The sequence below is a fragment of the Drosophila persimilis genome, unplaced genomic scaffold (assembly GCF_003286085.1).
Source record: "Drosophila persimilis strain 14011-0111.01,24,50 unplaced genomic scaffold, DperRS2 tig00000780-arrow-arrow-pilon, whole genome shotgun sequence".
Lineage (NCBI taxonomy): Eukaryota > Metazoa > Arthropoda > Insecta > Diptera > Drosophilidae > Drosophila > Drosophila persimilis.
In genome coordinates, this window is record NW_020825353.1 from 971,017 (window position 1) to 988,527 (window position 17,511).

General features: G+C 45.5%; 8 protein-coding genes and 1 pseudogene across 8 annotated transcripts; 4 read left to right on the top strand and 5 right to left on the bottom strand.

Annotated features, from left to right (window-relative positions):
- Window positions 1–330: 330 nt before the first annotated feature.
- On the bottom strand, window positions 331–1,953 carry LOC6602373 (annotated as a pseudogene).
- Window positions 1,954–7,546: 5,593 nt separating this feature from the next.
- LOC6602374 (calphotin) lies at window positions 7,547–8,066 on the bottom strand. Its single transcript, XM_026992777.1, has 3 exons — window positions 8,055–8,066; window positions 7,752–7,990; window positions 7,547–7,610 (listed from the first exon to the last, which is right to left on the bottom strand). The coding sequence occupies exons 1-3, from the start codon at window positions 8,064–8,066 to the stop codon at window positions 7,547–7,549; spliced, it is 315 nt and encodes a 104-aa protein (XP_026848578.1).
- A 1,803-nt stretch (window positions 8,067–9,869) lies between these two features.
- On the top strand, window positions 9,870–10,270 carry LOC6602375 (cyclin-dependent kinase inhibitor 1C). Its single transcript, XM_026992778.1, has 2 exons — window positions 9,870–9,881; window positions 9,941–10,270. Exons 1-2 carry the CDS (start codon window positions 9,870–9,872, stop codon window positions 10,268–10,270), a joined length of 342 nt encoding a protein of 113 aa, XP_026848579.1.
- A 660-nt stretch (window positions 10,271–10,930) lies between these two features.
- LOC113566573 (calphotin-like) lies at window positions 10,931–11,445 on the bottom strand. Its single transcript, XM_026992779.1, has 2 exons — window positions 11,382–11,445; window positions 10,931–11,314 (listed from the first exon to the last, which is right to left on the bottom strand). Exons 1-2 carry the CDS (start codon window positions 11,391–11,393, stop codon window positions 10,931–10,933), a joined length of 396 nt encoding a protein of 131 aa, XP_026848580.1. The 5' UTR covers window positions 11,394–11,445.
- Window positions 11,446–11,744: 299 nt separating this feature from the next.
- On the top strand, window positions 11,745–12,230 carry LOC113566574 (cuticle protein 16.5-like). Its single transcript, XM_026992780.1, has 2 exons — window positions 11,745–11,765; window positions 11,823–12,230. The coding sequence occupies exons 1-2, from the start codon at window positions 11,754–11,756 to the stop codon at window positions 12,228–12,230; spliced, it is 420 nt and encodes a 139-aa protein (XP_026848581.1). The 5' UTR covers window positions 11,745–11,753.
- A 954-nt stretch (window positions 12,231–13,184) lies between these two features.
- On the bottom strand, window positions 13,185–13,670 carry LOC113566575 (cuticle protein 16.5-like). The gene is made up of 2 exons (XM_026992781.1): window positions 13,650–13,670; window positions 13,185–13,592 (listed from the first exon to the last, which is right to left on the bottom strand). The coding sequence occupies exons 1-2, from the start codon at window positions 13,659–13,661 to the stop codon at window positions 13,185–13,187; spliced, it is 420 nt and encodes a 139-aa protein (XP_026848582.1). The 5' UTR covers window positions 13,662–13,670.
- A 299-nt stretch (window positions 13,671–13,969) lies between these two features.
- LOC6602376 (cuticle protein 38) lies at window positions 13,970–14,449 on the top strand. The gene is made up of 2 exons (XM_026992782.1): window positions 13,970–14,033; window positions 14,102–14,449. Exons 1-2 carry the CDS (start codon window positions 14,022–14,024, stop codon window positions 14,447–14,449), a joined length of 360 nt encoding a protein of 119 aa, XP_026848583.1. The 5' UTR covers window positions 13,970–14,021.
- A 1,474-nt stretch (window positions 14,450–15,923) lies between these two features.
- Window positions 15,924–16,426, bottom strand: LOC113566562 (cuticle protein 16.5-like). Its single transcript, XM_026992657.1, has 2 exons — window positions 16,363–16,426; window positions 15,924–16,295 (listed from the first exon to the last, which is right to left on the bottom strand). Exons 1-2 carry the CDS (start codon window positions 16,372–16,374, stop codon window positions 15,924–15,926), a joined length of 384 nt encoding a protein of 127 aa, XP_026848458.1. The 5' UTR covers window positions 16,375–16,426.
- A 299-nt stretch (window positions 16,427–16,725) lies between these two features.
- On the top strand, window positions 16,726–17,100 carry LOC6602403 (cuticle protein 16.5). The gene is made up of 2 exons (XM_002027372.2): window positions 16,726–16,746; window positions 16,804–17,100. The coding sequence occupies exons 1-2, from the start codon at window positions 16,735–16,737 to the stop codon at window positions 17,098–17,100; spliced, it is 309 nt and encodes a 102-aa protein (XP_002027408.2). The 5' UTR covers window positions 16,726–16,734.
- Window positions 17,101–17,511: the final 411 nt, after the last annotated feature.

The window sequence follows — 17,511 nt, forward strand, 5'->3', positions numbered from 1 at the left end:
TGATTAAAATTGTAGTGTTGGGTAGCGCGCAACCTACCGGCTGGCAATCAGCTGCTACCAGAGCGCACAAAATGATTGCATACTTTCAGGCTGCGACGGAGGTGTTCGATAGCTTCCAAGGGAAAGCTGCATACTCTTGGGCTTAGCAAGTCTGGCGAGAGAAAATTGGAAAAGAAGCTCCCAACCCAACCCCTCTAATAGTAGTTAGTCCAAAAAAGGTATACATATGTATATACAAAAAATCATTTCTATTAAACTATGATTTATTTGAACATTTTGATAAATATTCATCCTGAATTTTCACTCTTTTCATTCTAAGACCAATGCTCTTTTTAATCATTTCATTTCGTGCTCAAGTTGACAATTACTTTCTTATTTTGGTATGTGTTATAGTTTTTGATGTTACAGTGGTGATTTTCCGGTACAAATAAACTCTGGAATTTGTGATCTTCATCTACTGATTTTTGTGCTCTTGTGCTCATGCTTACATTTCAAATATTTACTAATGTGTTTTAAACGTTACTTTTTACTCGTTTGCTAGTGAATTATTGAATGGATTTTTCTAAACGACTTTAAACCCCATTTAGAATGTGTGTTTGGTATTGTAGAATGTGGCGTGGGTGGGGTTGCATTGTCAGAGTGATTCCTTCCCCTTAACCGTCGCTCTTGGGGGGTGTGTACCAGCCACCTTTTTCGTGATACTTCATGATATGCCTGAAGCTCTCCCGGGCTCGCGGAAGACTATACATACTTTCTCGAAGCAATGGCGGGTCCAACATCACGCGGGCCTTTCCCCTGGGGAGGGTGGCGCTTATTTGAATTATCATCGCTTCCACGGTGTAGGCGGAGCTCCAACCCTGCTTCGTCAGCAGCTCCATGCAGATAGCACCGCCTGAGTGAACATATCCGTTTTTGATGACTGGAGAAATGACTCGGACAAATGGCGGCTCGAATGGATACTTATCGTTGAAGCTAAGGCGAAGTAGTATGGTTCCGTCTTCGCCAGATTCCTTCAGCTTCAACAGATCCTTGTGAAGAAGGCTGTCCGGATCAACAGACTTGATCTGTACGTTCCACTCGTAAATAGAGTCATTGACAAGTTCAACAGAAAACATATCTTTTTTGAAGGAATCCGATTTATAAACAGTGCGTAGTTCCTTCATCAAGCGATCAGATGACTGTACAGAGCAGAATTGGGAACCCTCCAAATGGGTTTTCCTTAGCTCTCCACGCAGTCTGTTTAGTGTGGCCAAATCCTCTTTCTTTAAGCCTTTATTGCTGTCATCATCCACTACCGGTTCTATTGCCAGATCTATCTCAGTGTCGTCCTCGTCCTCGCCCTCTTCCTCGGTCTCGCCTTCGCTCTCCTGCTCGTCGACTTCCTCAGCAGGAAAACCGAATTCGACTTCATCGGAGACGCCTTCTTCGCAGTATCCAAATGGTTCCTCATCCTGCGGCACGTCCAGAGGAAACTTCAAGCTGTCCATATCGCCCGGCATTGGGACATTGTACAGCTGGCACAGCGCGCGGAGCAGAATGCGCACCTGGCAGATCAGGTGATTGTCGGGCCCATCCGTGGTGCTGAGCATCTCCACGGCACTGGCAACGCTGGTTTCTTCGCTCTCGGCAAACCAGACTGGCGGCGACGATGGGTAATCCGGTGTAATGCTCGCCATGATTTCGTATCGCTTGCCAGCCGCGTCGATGAATCGAAACTCCATTTCGTCCAGGCTGGAGTTCAGGGTCTGGAAGCGCTCGTGGTCCTTCGTAAAAATCTTCTCCAGGGTCTTGATCTCCAGCTTCAGTTCTCTTAGACACGCCATAATGTCTGAAAAACGGGCAACGAATTAGGTGAAAAGCCGAGAATTTTAATTTTTAGTTGTGTTTCGTTTTATTAGCACTTTTTTTTCGCCTTTCTGGCGCTATTAAAATGTGACGTTTGCCTCCTTTGCTTTCCTTTTTTTTTCTCACAGAAAACTCCCAAACATTTAGAGAACCGATGTGAAACCAAAAGCCTTACTGAATTTTCACCAAAATCAATTTAATTTACACACAAAAAAAAAACATCCCCCGTTTCATGAAATTTTATTTTATTTTTCATCCAAAAGATCTACCAGTCAGAGATTTTTTCGATGGAAAATATCGGATAAAATGAACTTAATAATTTGAAGTGTTGGTCAATGAAACATTGTTATAAATTTCACCGAAAAAGATGAAGGGATGAATGTAGAGTCACTCGAAAAATCACAAATAGTATACCCAATTGCATCGTAATTCTTTGTATCGCAACCACATTACTATCTATACGATTTGACGAGCCGATCCGCACAGCCAATTTAATGGGGTTACTCTGGCTTCGAAATTTTGGAGCTGTTGTCTTTGGAAGGCAGTTAAAAATTAGTATATAGATATAGATTAGATTATTTGAAAATATTTAAGAGCACACTAGGGCTGCGTCATTGCGTCTTGGCGGTAAGACAGTTTCTTTTACAATTCCTTACAAAGCCAATTCTGCGTCAGTTCGTCTATTCCGATATCGATAGCAAACGCGCGGCAGTTTAAATTCAAAAAGGCTATTACATTGGCCTATAAACATATATAGGCCTATAGGCCACATTCTAGTAGTGTCTTCAGGGCCCCATAATGAATTCATAGAATATTCTGTATAGATGCACCTACGCTCGAAATAAACTCAACTTTTTGCCAACACTAGGCCCCTAGACGCAATGACGTGTGATGCAGTCCTAGGGTTAAATGGCTATTATATGCTTTTAGACTGTTAATAAATACTTTAAATTAAATTGAACTCATGGAGAAATTATGCATAAGCCTACAAAGAATCCTAAGAATTGCATACTACAAATAAACTGGATTAATTGGATTAGTATTGTGGAACGAAATTCAATTTCATCCACCCGAAACTGCTTTCAAGCATCCACTCCCACATTCAAGGCAGTTTATTCATGGCATGGAATTTGCAACAATAGCTGGTCGGGCGCTTAGAGAGATTCCGCTCCATGGAGCGACTCCTGGGGTAGTCTGATGCATATGTTGCCACTGACGTCTAGAATGCAACTTCATTGCAATTAAACACTCAATTTGCAGACTCTCCCGGAATGTTTGCAAATGAAATTTGGGCAAAGGTAAAGTTTGTGCGCCGCCAGGCAATGGGAGCATCAGGGAGGACGATCTGGGACTGGATCTGGATCTAGGAGACGGGGACAGAGACAGAGACAGCGTCAACAAAAGTCGCAAAACAAATAGCAAAAGCAAAATGGCGCCCCACAACTTTTAGCTTGGTTAAGGGAGTTTCTCCCATCTAAAGACGCTGACATTGCGCATTTGCCGTAGATTATTACAAAAGTTTAAATACACAGACAGATACAGTCGACCCAGGGAACTCCTCTCGTGATTATAGTGCCGGAATATACTCTCTATCTCTTGGAGCCCTCAGGTGTTGTGACTGGCGAGGAGGCCCCGGTCCCGGCCCCGGCCCCGGTATCGACCTCAGCCTCGGTCCCCTGCATCACTGGTGGCCACCAAGACCAAATCCAAGCTGACACTCAAGGAGTTGAACGGAGAGCTGGAGTTGAGGTTGATGCTTTTAAATAGCCTTGGCAGTTGCACTTGTTTCCACACTTTTCCCCAAGGAGTTTCGCTTTTCCCTCTGATGGCAGAGAAAGAGAAATTGTGCAGGATAGTCTGTACATACATATGTCATCAGACCGCAAATTGTTTGGCCAGCAGTTTATTAGAGCCAGACAGATTGTTCTTTAGATTGCGAATTTATAAACTTGGAACGTGTTGCGGGTAAGTTTTATTGCTGGAGTTTTCGAATAGCAATCGATACGTCACTTTCTGGATATGTATTCTTCTTCTATTAACATCTCCATGTGTCAGTACTTTTTCATGTCTATATACAAAAATATATCCTCTTAACTTTATTCCACCTTTCAGCAGAAAGGCAGCGCAATCCTTCATTAACTTTCTTTTCCAATGGACGGAAGCACCTCCTTCCTTTTCACTTTGTGTATCTTTCATCTCGTGTCGCCGCCGTCGAAAACACATCTGTAATTCTGCTTACATCCCCACAATTTCCTGGCTTTCTGTGATGTGTCTGTTGGTGGCGTTTGCTTTCGTTTTAATTTGGCAGCCCGCATAATTTTGCTATGATTTGCACTTCTTAATTAATTATTTTTCGTTTTCGTTACCAAAAGCGGATTTGAAGAAGCTGTGTCAGCACCCGCACCCCCGCACACTCGCACCACCGCCGCCCCCCCTCACGCACATGGGACAAGACTTCCACATAGAAAAACTTCGGGAAAAACTTTCTCCCTCATTCCCCATACATACATATATACACACATGCACGCACACACATAGAAACAAAGAAAGGGTTGATAGCCGGAAGAGAAGGCAATCCGAGAAATTCTTTCCTTTGTTTAGGCTATGAGGCAAGAAATTTGCTGAAAATTCTCGTATCTTGATGTCCTTTTAGATGAATGCAGTTAAGTGAAAAATTCCCATTTAGTTTACCCTTCAAGGGATATGTACATACACACAATACTTAGATATATGTACATACATAGTACCCGTACATGCCCGTACAAACAACCTATATTCCCAGGGTATTTCAATTCATTTCTTCCCTATATTGTGGCACCTTTGACACACGCTGCTGCGTATGCGTAATATCGACAAAAATCAATGCAATAATCCCCATTCATTGGAAAAGGCTTAGCTCAGCGAAATCCCCCAAGCTCATTGCAATTGACAGGAACCAAAGCGGCGCCAGAACCAGCCAGAACCAGCCAGGACCAACCAGGACCAGACATCTCGCAGCTTTTTGTTTCATTGGCCATGGCAGGAGCGCTTTTTTCTATTAGTTCTGATTAAGCTTCGCCCCGCGTCGTTCCATTGTGACATGTCAATTGCATTTGGTTTTGGTTTTGGTTTTAGCGTGAATGCAAATTGGTCTCGTCTCCCTATCGCCCGCGAAGCTTCGACAGCCGCTCATTATTTAGACGCTTAACCACGCATCGCTTTGCATTACGAGATTAAAGTTTCGATGCAGAGAGCAAACGCCACCTGGCTTACGGAAATTGAAAATTTCACGCGAGAACGCGATTTCTTCTGGTTTTTGAGGGTGCCAAATGTCAAAGTGGCATCAGCCACACCCAGCAACCCACAACCACGCAGCACACGCAGAAGAATCCGGCATTCGACAACTCCATCTCCATCTCCATTGGCATCTCCCATCGCCATCAGCCCATCGCTGTGGTGCCACATCTCTCATCCATCCATTGCCGGGGCATGTAAATTGCTCTGGCAAACAAATCACGTACTCCGTATACCAAACGCCGTGCAATGCGCGTCGCTCTCATTCTCCGTGCTCGTTCTCTCGTCCTCGTTCTCGCTCCTCTTCTCGTCATATCAAATGCCAGCAAAGGCTGCAGGATTTTTGCGGTCTGTAGCTGAAAGGCTAAGCAACCGCATTGAGTGACTGAGTGCCGTTATTTGGCCATGTCCGTTACCCACACTCCTCCCCGCACTGATCCAAAAGGGGCCTAAGCAACCGCAACCGAGAACGGGTTCGACAAACGTCTCGTTCGCTTTGTCTGCTCGGTTTTACTTTTTTTTTACCACCATAGGAGCATACGATTCGATGGTAAAGTCCTTTAAGAATTTAGTCAGCGGTGTGTGTGTTTCCTGGATATCAAGCAGATATCGAAATGAGCAATGCGTGATATTAGATAGGCATCGAATGGACGAGGACATTCGTGAAAATTTAATGTGAGAACGAGAACAAGCAAACCTAAAAGGTAACATATTCTACATAATATCCCTATCTCCATCTACAAATACTTATCTATGCATTTATTGAATAATCGCATCTTCTAATGGACCGCAGCGCAGCCGCAAATAAGCCGCGAAAACATGGTGCAGAACATAATGAAAAAGTCTTGGTAATTACTCGAAAATATGCATTAAAAACTTTTGACCCGTAATGAAGAAGTACGGCTTGAAGAAGCCCGCCAGAACTTGATATTGGATCAATTAAAAGAAAAACTCGACAAGGCAATGATGCAACAAATTAAAACGCATACGAAGCGGGCTGGCTAATGAAATTCTAAGATTTAGAGATGGTTAGGCAAAAGCCATCCGCTCCAGTCCGCCACCCAAAGAAAGGAGAGTAATGGGGAAGTTGAAGAGTTCGTAGGTACTTTTTCTATAGACAAGGGCGGAAATTACCGAAAAATTGTGCCGAGCAGATGAGCAACAACAATAAACTTGGCCCGAAAATTAAGGCAAGTGGAGTTAAAAGTTAAGCCAACAAATGAAGATGAGGATGGAAATGGAAATGGGAGCGGGAGCGGTACCGGGAACGGCAGCGGGATAAGATGGGAAGAGGATTGCGGTAGAGCTGGCTCGTGGGTCCGGACGTATGGCCTATACGCATACACTAGCACATGTGTGTGAGCATACGCACACATAGACGGATGTGGACCCAACTTCAAGCGCAATTTTCCGCAACAACAAAAAGTTTAATTGAGGATAAACTTTGCTGCGTTTGCGCTGCTGTTGAAAATCAACCAACGTCGACATGGAAAATTCCCAGCCAGAAAGTACGGGGTGTGCGGAGGAGAGTAGAGCGAGAAATTGCGTGTATGTTTTTCTCTTATCTCTTTGGCTGTTTAAGTTTTCGCTTTCTACTTTGCATTACTTTCCCAATTTCCTTTTTTCCTGTCGTTTGCTGCTGTCGGAAAACTTGAAGTTGAAAATTCTGTTAAAAGGGAGCATAGAAATTATTTTAACATTTATTGGTCATTCAATGCGCTTCGCTTCCTTCATTGTTTGCCAAAGCCAAATGAATGGCCAATGCCGATGAAAAGGGAATGAAAAACGATTTGCCATAGGAGCAGGAGCTGGAGCAGGTGACCCCCCATAACCTGGTGACCCACCACCACCACCCAAAACCATTCACCCACCGGTACACCGACTCATGTGCCATAATTCGTTCTAAGAAACGTAGACGGGGCCACTGTGCTGTGGGACAATGGAACACAAATGACCCGAATAAGACCCGACGACGCGACACAAACGATTGACTCTACATGGTCCTTCCATAAGGGGGAGCACAGAGGTGGGGTTTCGACTTTAGAGCAAAGTGGAGGAAAGAATGATGAAAACTAAAAGTGCCGAGGTTCGCAGTTGAATGCTCTTCCTTCACTTCCATAGAGGATCCTGAGCAGCAGTCCACAGTAGTCTGGCAAATGATAATTCAATTTCAATTGAATGCTTTTCCAAATAATTAATCTATAAAACAGATTGAATAGAATTTAGATTTTTGCTGTTACTTTTACTTATGCTGCGGGATAAATTTTTCTTCGAGGATACTCTCTCTCTCTCTCTCTGTCTCTCTGAAAACCAGCCCAATCTTGTGGCCTGAACAAACAATGGGAGCAATTTTTTTTCACCAATTTAAACGATTTTTATTATGGGCTATCAGTCATTGAACACACATGGGACGGTTTGTTGGTTAATTCTACCACAGGGCGGGCGCTGCATAGTTCAGTGGTGCTGGTGCATAGGCCAAGGGAGCCGAGTATTTGGCAATGACAGGTGTACCATAGGGATGGGCGAAGGGAGCAGCGTAGGCAGCTCCAAAGGAAGCGGTATATTGAGCTGCAAAGGGTGCCGGCACTGGACCTGTCACAGTTCGGACAATGGGAGCCGGCAAAGGAGCAGCAGCCAGAGGTGCAGCAAAAGGAGCTGCAACAGTCCTAACGACTGGAACTGGTGCGGGAGCCACGGGGACTTGGGCAATCACTGGAGCCGTCGCAATGCCATTGAAGGTCCTGGCCACCACCTGACTGCTGGCTGCAGTCACAACGGGAGCAGGAGCTGCAAACAGGGGAGCGGCCAGTGGAGCATGGAGTAGTCCCGGCTTGGCGGCCACACAGGCAATCAGAGCGCAGATGACAACGGCCTGTATAAGATATAGAAATTCCATTAGTTAGTCATCAAAAACCTAACAAAAATGTGAATCTTACGTATTTGAACATTGTTGAGGGTACTTTGGTGTATTTTTCTGGGCTGGTTGGGTTTTGTAGGGTGGAGAGCGAAGCGCTGACTGATGACAAGTGGAGGCAGCCACTGGCATATTTATACCAAAACGTGGGCGAGTCGGTGGCTACTTGAAATTCTGGTGGCAACGTGACCATTGGCCCATTATAAGTGTCGGCAAATATTAGTTGGTGGTTGGTGGTTCGTTGGTTTGATTAGGTCTTTGAGGGACAGCATAAAACCCGAAGGGCAGCCAAATATCGTACTTGGACTGATGCAGTCAGTCAGTAAGTCTGGCTTACTTGTATTGGAAGAGCAGGGATTGTGCATTGTTGATTTCAGGGGGAATTTACCGCATTTACCTCATTTGGTTGATGACAGGCATATGAAGAAAAAAGTAGGTTAATCGGAAAGGAAAAATGCTGTTTCCCAGCTGAGGCTTCCTTTGGTTGGGCCGCCTTCTACCTACTCGATATTTATTTTCTGCCATCTCTAAAATGTAACAAAATAGTGATAACAATAATTCAAGTGAAAATATCTCACCCATGGACCCTTTGTCTTTGGCCCGAGGCGAACATAGAGCGAGAGAGACCTGTTGGCAGTCCCATGGAACCTGGCCAATTAAGCACTTTGAGCACGTCCCTGGCCACAAACGTTGGTCAGCAGAAAGTACACACACATGAATGACTCTTGGACGGAATTCGACTCTATAGCTGGAGACATTACAATATGGCTTATTTGCACAATTTGGGTCAAGGTTGGATGCGGTTTTAAGGTAGTTGACTGACCTTTTGGGGTTTGTTTAGAAAACGTTACAACAAATAGCTTAATTTATACCGAAAGTCAATAAAAGAAAAGAAAGAAGGTGCTTATTCGGGAAACAGCAATCAGATGGCAACATTATTTTTGACTGCCACAAGGGTTAGACCCTTGTGAATAAAAATGGTAGACCGCTGCTCTTCTTTTTCATTGGAAATTTCAATTTGTTTCATATTTCATTAAATCAAATCATGATTAATCGAGAATGATGCTAAAAATCTCTTTTTTTTAAAGGTGGCATTACCATTCTGTCGTTATGTGACAATTGTAGGATAAAATGTAAAAAACAACATAATGAAAAAATCAAATTTTGAAAGGGTTTTATTTATGTTTGCATGGTAATTAAACAACTCAATATTCGGCAAAAAAAAGGACCACAATCGAATGTACGGGCTTAAAGATATAAGCCATAATATGAGCTGACGCTACGTTACCAAATTGCAAAGCTCTGCGAAGTGAGTCGGACATAACATTTTTGTACTAATATATAAAATATTTTCTGCTCATTTTCCAAGCTGTTATATGGAAAAACGTTTCCCGTTTTTCTTTCTATCTAATCAGCGGAGGTAGCTGACGAATGTTACTGGCGTTAAGCTCGAAAATTCTTGGGTAATAAAGGTACACAAATATACCGCTAGGATTTTTTGATATAGTTCAATATTTTAGAGATATTTTGTGGAGGAACTTTAATAAAGATTCATCTTGATTCCCTGACTTGGCTTCACCTTTAACTGTAAATTCTTTACTTTGTCTATTTGTTGCACTTCATAAACGCGTAGATATGCACAGATATAGCCACGCAACTAAAACAGCGCACTTATTACAGCTAGCCGTAGAGGCGTGCGCTCTGAATGCTAATTTCCTGCGGGCCCTTCGTCACGTTCGCTTGACGATTTGCTATAAAAATAAATCGAATACGATGGCCGGGCATCAAACACATTTTCGCTCTTCAAGCAACCACAAACGCAAGCCGAAGAATTACTATGTTCAAATACGTAAGTGGTGTAGAGCATTCTCCTGAACATTAGAACATCATCTTATTCCGTCTTACTAGGTGGCTGTCGTTTTTGCTCTGGTCGCCTGCGTTGCCGGCAAGCCAGGAGTGCTCCTCCCGGCTCCACTGTCCGCTGTGCCCGCCCCACTGCTTGCTGCGCCTGCTCCCGTTGTAACCGCCACCAGCAGCCAGGTGGTGGCCAGGAACTTCAATGGCATTGCTGCGGCTCCCGTGATTGCCCCTCTGCCGGTTGCAGCTCCAGTTCCGATTGCCACACGCCTCATCTCGCCCATTGGGGCTCCTCTGATTGCCAAGTATGCTGCCACTGCGCCATTGCCCTTCACAACACCCTTGGGCTATGCCGCAGCCCCTCAACCAATTTTTTTTTAAGGCGTTCCTCTGTGATAATTTAATAATATTTTTAAAATAAATATAAAGCTCTATAGGAAACAAAACTGCTTTGAATTCATCTTGCGCCAACTGCGCTGGCGACGTGGAGTCGTCAGAGTATCCCTCGACCTAATAATAATTCCCAGCAAAAGAGGAAAGGCCCACCCCCGCCTTCATCCAATTGCTGATTTCTAGACATTTTTCGCCAGTGAAGATCATTTTACACGGTGCGACTGTCACATTTTGGTATTAAAAAGCTCATGACCACGGGCGAATGAAGAAGTTTGCTCGCTTCCTTTTGGCATGCAATGGGTCAGAGACCAGAAAATGAATATCCTATTTCCAAGGTCACAGGTCACCCTTCGACCTTGACATTATTGCAAGTTGTGTACAAAGCTGACCAAATAAAATTACACCGAAAAACAAATCAATTTCGGACAATTGAATGTAACGAACAATGGACACCAGCTGCCGACCATGCTGACAATGATTTTTATGTCATTTACGTGACTTGCATTAGATAAAATTCGAGCTGGAGAGCGTTTTTAAGGCCTTTGTTTAAGTGCTACCGTTAAATCCAATTAGTAAAGACTGAAGTCCTTCCCAAAAAGTAGCAAAGTCGAAGTTTCTTAAATTCTGATTTCGTTTATTGAAAGGTTCTTAAAAAAGGACCGGGGCGTTATAGGCCAGAGGAGCTGAGTAACCCAGAGGACTAGCCAGAGGCGCTGAGTACGCAATGGGAGCTGAGTGGTAGGCCAAAGGAGCGGCTAGAGGGGCAGCGGCATACTTGGCGAGCACTGGAGCAGCCAAAGGAGCAGCCAAAGGAGCAGCCAAAGGAGCAGCCAAAGGAGCAGCGACTGGAGCGATCACGGGAGCAGCAGCAACTCCATTGTAGTTCCTTGCAAACACCTGGCTACTGGTGGCGGTGACAACAGGAGCTGGTGCAGCAACGACAGCGGCAGGAATGGCGTTGTAGGCCAGAGGAGCAGCAAGGAAGCCGGGCTTGGCAGAAGCGCAGGCCAGGATGGCGAGGATGACGGCAGCCTGTATGTGGAAGAGAAAGACGTTGCTCAATGTCGGCTCATCCAGCATTCTTTCAAGAAAAGCTTACGTATTTGAACATCTTGGTCTTGCTTCTTCGAGGGATGATTGCGTTTGATACTGTCACTGCCGTTAGCTCTGCTTATTTATACCCAAAGTCTGTCTGCAGCTTTGACTTATGTCCACAACGAGTACGAGTACGCTTATGTGGTTCATTTAAATGCCACGCCTGGCCCGCTTCACTTGCACTTTGTGGTGTTTATGGTGTTTCCCCCTCTTGAATGTACAGCGCTTCGAATTGGCCACTAAATGCGAGGTCGAAGTCGGAGTTTGAGTCAGTCGGAGTCCCGTCTTGTATCCATGGTATAAATACCGCCCGGGATGGTGTTAGGCGACATCAGACAAGTTCAAGTTCCCGAGCTGCTCACAACATTCCAACAAAATGTTCAAATTCGTGAGTATGCAATTTGAAAGACTAAGAGTCCGTTACCTAATCGATTTCCATCCGCAGGCTGCTGTCATCCTCGCCGTCCTGGCCTGTGCCTCTGCGAAGCCCGGCTTCCTGAGTGCTCCTCTGGCGTACACTGCGCCTGCCGCCATCGTAGCTGCTCCTGGTCCTGTTGTTACCGCCACCAGTAGCCAGGTGTTTGCAAGGAACTACAATGGAATTGCTGCTGCTCCCGTGATCGCTCCAGTTGCTGCTCCTTTGGCCGCTCCAGTGATCGCCAAGTATGCCGCTGCTCCTTTGGCCGCTCCAGTGATCGCCAAGTATGCCGCTGCCCCTCTGGCCACTCCTTTGGCCTACCACTCGGCTCCCCTAGCCTACTCATCGTCTCTGGCCAGTCCTCTGGGTTACTCAGCCCCTCTGACCTATAACACCTATGGCGCCCTTCATGCCCCCGCACCGGTCCTGTTTTAAGAACCTTTCAATAAACGAAATCCGAATTTAAGAAACTTTGACTTTGCTGCTTTTTGGAAAGGACTGCAATCTGTACTAATTGGATTTTAATGTGGAATTTAAACAAAGGCCCTAAGACCCATGGACCTCAAATAAGAGTTATAAAAGCAAGTTGAAATAAATCAATCAATTGGAGGGAAATATGTTACGGAAACATGGAGTGAACCAAAATTGCTATTTTAACTGTACCTAGCGATACCAGACAAACCGTTTGGCAGTTTTTAGTACATCAGTTTTTATGTTATTTTTTTCTTTACAATTATATTGTTATATCTCTCTTCTTCTCAGAGTGCGCACACTGCACGAGGAAAGGTGTATGAGAGAGAGAGGGAGAGCGCATGCAAGGGATTGGTAGCCACTGCAATTTCATTTGTTTCTTCTGGTTATAAGGATCCGATGCTACCGATCTTATCCAATCTGGTTATTCTCTCTGAATTATCTGAAAGGACGGAGGGCGGACGAAAATGCTTCCTTCTGGGTGTTACACACATTCGTTGTCACCACAAATCGTATATACCCCTAAACTCGTTGAGTATCGGGTAGTAGTATTTATTGGCAAAGTAATTACCAATCCAAAATACCAAACATAAAATACTACAAAATAAATAAAATACTACATTCAATACTTTAGGCGATTTTTACAAAATATGGCTAGAGGTCACGATGACAGTGAAAGCAATGAAAACCCCACCCAGTACGCAGAAAGCGTACAGACTTTAAGGCCCAATGAATTTCCACTTCAGCCATCTATGTATTTGGATCCAAGTATACGGCGGGTTTTACTTCAAAATCCAACTCAATTGATGTGTGCAAGAAATCATTTCAATAAATTTTTTAGACAAATGAAAGGTGTTGCAAAAAAAGTAAGTACGTGTGGGAGTTTCTTAAATTCGGATTTCGTTTATTGAAGGGTTCTTACAAAAGGACCGGTGCGGGGGCATGAAGGGCGCCATAGGTGTTATAGGTCAGAGGAGCTGAGTAACCCAGAGGACTAGCCAGAGGAGCTGAGTAAGCAAGGGGAGCCGAGTGGTAGGCCAAAGGACTGGCCAGAGGGGCAGCGGCATACTTGGCGATCACTGGAGCGGCCAAAGGAGCAGCGGCATACTTGGCGATCACTGGAGCGGCCAAAGGAGCAGCAACTGGAGCGATCACGGGAGCAGCAGCAATTCCATTGTAGTTCCTTGCAAACACCTGGCTACTGGTGGCGGTAACAACAGGACCAGGAGCAGCTACGATGGCGGCAGGCGCAGTGTACGCCAGAGGAGCACTCAGGAAGCCGGGCTTCGCAGAGGCACAGGCCAGGACGGCGAGGATGACAGCAGCCTGCGGATGGAAATCGATTAGGTAACGGACTCTTAGTCTTTCAAATTGCATACTCACGAATTTGAACATTTTGTTGGAATGTTGTGAGCAGCTCGGGAACTTGAACTTGTCTGATGTCGCCTAACACCATCCCGGGCGGTATTTATACCATGGATACAAGACGGGACTCCGACTGACTCAAACTCCGACTTCGACCTCGCATTTAGTGGCCAATTCGAAGCGCTGTACATTCAAGAGGGGGAAACACCATAAACACCACAAAGTGCAAGTGAAGCGGGCCAGGCGTGGCATTTAAATGAACCACATAAGCGTACTCGTACTCGTTGTGGACATAAGTCAAAGCTGCAGACAGACTTTGGGTATAAATAAGCAGAGCTAACGGCAGTGACAGTATCAAACGCAATCATCCCTCGAAGAAGCAAGACCAAGATGTTCAAATACGTAAGCTTTTCTTGAAAGAATGCGGGATATGCCGACATTGAGCAACGCGTTTTCTCTTCCACATACAGGCTGCCGTCATCCTCGCCATCCTGGCCTGCGCTTCTGCCAAGCCCGGCTTCCTTGCTGCTCCTCTGGCCTACAACGCCATTCCTGCCGCTGTCGTTGCTGCACCAGCTCCTGTTGTCACCGCCACCAGTAGCCAGGTGTTTGCAAGGAACTACAATGGAGTTGCTGCTGCTCCCGTGATCGCTCCAGTCGCTGCTCCTTTGGCTGCTCCAGTGCTCGCCAAGTATGCCGCTGCCCCTCTAGCCGCTCCTTTGGCCTACCACTCAGCTCCCATTGCGTACTCAGCGCCTCTGGCTAGTCCTCTGGGTTACTCAGCTCCTCTGGCCTATAACGCCCCGGTCCTTTTTTAAGAACCTTTCAATAAACGAAATCAGAATTTAAGAAACTTCGACTTTGCTACTTTTTGGGAAGGACTTCAGTCTTTACTAATTGGATTTAACGGTAGCACTTAAACAAAGGCCTTAAAAACGCTCTCCAGCTCGAATTTTATCTAATGCAAGTCACGTAAATGATATACAAATTATTTTCAGCATAGACCGCAGCTGGTGTCCATTGTTCGTTAGATTCAATTGTACGAAATTGATTTGTTTTTCGGTGTAATTTTATTTGGTCAGCTTTCGGTAAGCTGCTACAATAATGTCAAGGTCGAAGGGTTACCTGTGACCTTAAAAATAAGATCAGACAATTCATTTTTTTGGTTTTGATATTCAGTTCGATGAATGCCGTTGGGGGCTTTGATAGCCATCAAGCAGCGAAGAGCCTTATTTTTCGCCCACTGGCAGCAAACTGGCCTGCCCAAACCTCGTCGATGCAGTCCCGTTCAATCAACGACTGCTTCTCCTTTTCGGAATTTTCTTTGTTCAGGTACACATCTCTAAGTGCACATTCGTAAGGAGCATTCCTTGCCTCAGTGTCGAATTTTTCCTTTCCCTTGTACCTAAGTGTTTCTTACCTTTAGTTTCTTAAGGATTTTTTAAATATAATTTGCTTTTTAAATACCGGTTTTTTATTTTTGGTGGCATATAATGTTGTCGGTCTGTAGTCCTACCAATTTGAGCCGTCATTCATGGACAGTTGCCTTTTTTAAACGCTGTAAGGGCTCGAATTGTATTCCAAAGGGATTTGGATTCAAATGGGACTTAAATCCGGACTTATTGCAGGCCACTGAATAAAAGGGTATTTTCGACTCCAGAAACGTCATCGTATATACTATATAGCATACTATATAAGATCATATATCTCCGCAGATAATACTCATCCTCGAATTTGTGCATCTTATCTTTTATATATATTTTTCTCATTGTTAAAATCATAATTGCTATTCGTGCTAATAAAAATTCAATTACAGCCTCGCACTCCGATTGAATTGACAAAATATCCCCCTGGTTAATTATTTTGTGGAAGTCATCTATTTTCGTCGCTGCCGACAGTGCAGTTGAAATCGGTGTCAATGGGCCCTTGTTCAATATTTCACTACGAACAGGCATGAAGCTTTAGAAAGTTCATTGGACTTTAAAAACCATTTGCGGCCCTGCGACCTTGGCCCAATTAAACTTTCGTGCAAAAAACAACCTGACAAACGAAACTCTTTGGGCACTCTTGAACGTCACGCATCCAGCGGCGACCACCAGTGACTAATAACTCGTCCGCTGGCTACGTGAGCTGCATGCACACGGGGAAAACGGAGTGCCGTGCATATGGACAGTGGCTCCCGTCTTGTTTGCGATTCACCCTAGACAGCTGATGATTCACTTAAGAATGTCCCCGCCATGTGAAAAGCTGGTAATTATGGATTCAACGATTTGTATTGTTTATTCTAGATTCTTACAACAGAACCGGTGCGGGGGCAGAAAATGCGTTATAGGTGTTATGGACCAAAGGGGATGAGTAACCCAGAGGACTAGCCAGAGGCGCTGAGTACGCAAGGGGAGCTGAGTGGTAGGCCAAAGGAGCGGCCAAAGGAGCAGCGGCATACTTGGCGAGCACTGGAGCAGCCAAAGGAGCAGCGGCTGCAGCGATCACGGGAGCAGCAGCAACTCCATTGTAGTTCCTTGCAAACACCTGGCTACTGGTGGCGGTGACAACAGGAGCTGGTGCAGCAACGACAGCGGCAGGAATGGCGTTGTAGGCCAGAGGAGCAGCAAGGAAGCCGGGCTTGGCAGAAGCGCAGGCCAGGATGGCGAGGATGACGGCAGCCTGTATGTGGAAGAGAAAGACGTTGCTCAATGTCGGCTCATCCAGCATTCTTTCAAGAAAAGCTTACGTATTTGAACATCTTGGTCTTGCTTCTTCGAGGGATGATTGCGTTTGATACTGTCACTGCCGTTAGCTCTGCTTATTTATACCCAAAGTCTGTCTGCAGCTTTGACTTATGTCCACAACGAGTACGAGTACGCTTATGTGGTTCATTTAAATGCCACGCCTGGCCCGCTTCACTTGCACTTTGTGGTGTTTATGGTGTTTCCCCCTCTTGAATGTACAGCGCTTCGAATTGGCCACTAAATGCGAGGTCGAAGTCGGAGTTTGAGTCAGTCGGAGTCCCGTCTTGTATCCATGGTATAAATACCGCCCGGGATGGTGTTAGGCGACATCAGACAAGTTCAAGTTCCCGAGCTGCTCACAACATTCCAACAAAATGTTCAAATTCGTGAGTATGCAATTTGAAAGACTAAGAGTCCGTTACCTAATCGATTTCCATCCGCAGGCTGCTGTCATCCTCGCCGTCCTGGCCTGTGCCTCTGCGAAGCCCGGCTTCCTGAGTGCTCCTCTGGCGTACACTGCGCCTGCCGCCATCGTAGCTGCTCCTGGTCCTGTTGTCACCGCCACCAGTAGCCAGGTGTTTGCAAGGAACTACAATGGAATCGCTGCTGCTCCCGTGATCGCTCCAATTGCTGCTCCTTTGGCTGCTCCAGTGCTCGCCAAGTATGCCGCTGCCCCTCTGGCCAATCCTTTGGCCTACCGCTCGGTTCCCCTGGCTTACTCCGCGCCTCTCTTCCTGTAAAACTGCACATTACGTCTTGAATAAACGTCTCTCGGTTACTGATTAGCGCCTGAACTGCCAACGCTTCTTGTTTCCGCTTTCCTCCGCCCCACACACACATGTACGTGATCCCGTTCTGGTTATTTGTTAGCTTCCGCTTATCTGAAATGCTTTCAGGGCGTATTTCATGCATAGATGCACAATTTAAATGGCCATTTTGGGTTCGCGCGCACACATAAAAGGGTGAGCTGCTTACCAGCAGCTGCCAAATGCCAAAGAGGAGCCGAAGCAATCCCTGGCATATGTTATCGCCTTCGACAGGCACATTCTCGTATGCCACTGTGGGCGATGGGATTTTCTTGGTGGCAGGTTTTTCCCGCACTTGGATCGCCTTTAATTTGATAAGTCGCAAGTTTTCGCGGGGCTTGTGAT